Consider the following 2,241-nt stretch of genomic DNA (forward strand, 5'->3'; position numbering starts at 1 on the left):
GGGGCGGGGTGGCCGTTGGCCCAGGAGGGGTTACGAAACCCCCGGCTGCTTCCTGACGCCGGGGCTGGGGGGTGGTGGGGGTGGTGGGGGTCCAGGGCTCACCTTGAACCCCGCCACCGCCCCACACTGCAGGTCCGACTCCACGTTGCCTGGGTCCAGGTAGGCGATGCTCATAAGGAAACCGGGACCGGTGAAAGCCCAGAGTTTCCTAAAGCTGAAACCGGGCTGGGACGAGGTGGCAGGTCAGAGAGGGGGTGTGTGTGCTCCCATTCAAAACCATCGTCCCCCAGTTGCGCTCCCGATCCCCTTTAACCCATTGCTGAGACACCCTGTGCCGCCCACATGGGCGCTCTTCAAACACGGAGGACATGTCTCCTGCCTGCTTTGGGGAGGGAACTGCTTCCCCCCCCCCCAGCCCCTCTCTGTTAGCAGCAGTGCTGGGGGACGGCAGGCAGCGAGACCCCCATCCCACAAGGGGGACAGGTCGGGCAGCAATTTGCAGGGGGGTCCTGGGGCTGCAAGGCACCATGAATTGCACCCTGTGGGATCCCACTGCCAAACCCGACTTTTACCACCCCTCCTGCTAGGGGCAATCCCTTCCCCTTCTCCCTTCTGTTCCCCCTGGGACTGACTGCTGCTGGGAGGGGGTGGCAGGGAGCAGGCAGCCTGGGGGACCCCCGCTAGGCTGGGCAGGGGTGGCCGAGGACAGGGAGCCCGGGAAGCGTGTGAGCAGTGGGCTGATCCCTGCGGCTGGGGAGCACCTGACCCTGTGCCTCAGTTTCCCTATCTGGAAACCTTTAAGCGTGGAAAAGCTCAACCTGGAACTTTGATTTGACTGAGCCAGGTCTGGGGACACGGAGGTCCTCAGGGCATGTCCCGGGCACTCCTCCTACCTGTGGTGGCCCTTTGCCCCCTCCCACCACCTCAAGCTCCCTGCGGTAGCCGGGTCTCTGCCCACCCTCAGGCAGAGGTGGCAGCCTGGCAGCACCTACCCCTCTGCCCTTGGGGATGCTGATGAGCTCGTCCAGGTAGGTCTGATCCCGGGTGCCGGGGCGCTGCGGGGGCACGGAGCTTCCACCGGTGCTGTAAGTCTGGGCTTGGTCCCGGTTCAGGGACCCAGCGAGGTCTGGAAGGGGCGAGGAAAAGGAGGAGGGGAGGTGGCAGCCCACCCGGGGGACAAGGACACCGGTGGGGTGGTAGCCCCAGTACCAGCTTCTGCCCAGACCCACCTGCCCCTGCCCTGTGAGCCCCACGAGGGATGAGCCTCATTTTTCTAGGGGGGCTGTGAGGGTGGCTATATTGGGGCTGTCAGTGGTACTCAACGGGATCAGATGCCACCTCCAGCTCAAGTGTCCCTAAACCCCCCCTGATCCCAGCCCAATCTTCACTAGTCTGAGAGCCAAGTGCATTTCTGGGCAGAAGGGACAGGAGGGGACCCTGCTCCAGCTCCTGCTGCTGGGTGGGTGTGGAGCGGGGACGAGTGGCTGGTACTGGCCCCATCACCCCAACCCACGGACAGATGCTGGGAGCGTTGGTGAATCATGAGTGGGCTTGGGGGAAAAGAGGATGGGGTGGGTGGGAAAGCTAGGACAGGCTAGGGGGGTCGGTCCCCACTGTGGGGGGGAGCAGAACCGGGGGTCCTGGGGCAGAGGGAAGGGAGTCCAGGGGAGGAAAGCAGGAGTGGGGGGACCCAGGTGTCACGGGGCTCACCTGGTTCCAAGGATGCCATGGCTGGGCCCGATCCAGACACGCTGCTGGGGAGCCCTGATCTCGACGCTGGGTGCAGTGCCTGCCACCCAGCTTTTAAAGAACCCCCCCGAGGAGGAGGAAGTGTTCCTTCCCCACCCGCCGACCTGGGCTGGGAAAGGGGCCCTGCCTGGGGGAAGTTGGGTGCTATGAATGTGCAAGGTCTCAGTTTCCTCACCCTGTGCCGGGAGCCGGGGAGGGGGGGGAAACGCGGTGCCTCCCTCCCCTTGGTGTGCACACGCACGTGCAAACACGAGGCACCCACACCAGCGTGCCCAGAGGGGTGGGAAGCGTACCTGCGTGTCACCCTCCATCACGTGCCAGCGGTCCTGCAGTTGTGGGGGGGACAGAGGACAGCATCCCACAGCGTGGGGAAGGAGGGCTGGCCCCATGGGAGTAGGGGAAAGGCCGGAGGAGTGGGAGCGAGGAGGAAGCAGGCGTGCGTTGCACAAGCACATGAGAAAGTCAAAATGCATCCTCAGCTGTGGGGGGTGG

General features: G+C 64.7%; 1 protein-coding gene across 1 annotated transcript in view; it reads right to left on the reverse strand.

Annotated features, from left to right (window-relative positions):
* The window catches only part of SLC11A1 (solute carrier family 11 (proton-coupled divalent metal ion transporter), member 1), a gene marked incomplete at its 3' end in the record, with an annotated part of 5,980 nt that extends 4,251 nt beyond the window's left edge, over nt 1–1,729 (reverse strand). The window contains exons 1-3 of the mRNA XM_009890571.1: nt 1,711–1,729; nt 993–1,126; nt 103–225 (exon numbers count right to left, since the gene is read on the reverse strand). Coding sequence (XP_009888873.1) covers nt 103–225; nt 993–1,126; nt 1,711–1,729 — 276 coding nt within the window. The remainder of the gene's footprint in view (nt 1–102; nt 226–992; nt 1,127–1,710) is intronic.
* Nucleotides 1,730–2,241: the final 512 nt, after the last annotated feature.

This window comes from Charadrius vociferus, unplaced genomic scaffold (genome assembly GCF_000708025.1).
Source record: "Charadrius vociferus isolate BGI_N301 unplaced genomic scaffold, ASM70802v2 scaffold2788, whole genome shotgun sequence".
Taxonomy (NCBI): Eukaryota; Metazoa; Chordata; class Aves; order Charadriiformes; family Charadriidae; genus Charadrius; species Charadrius vociferus.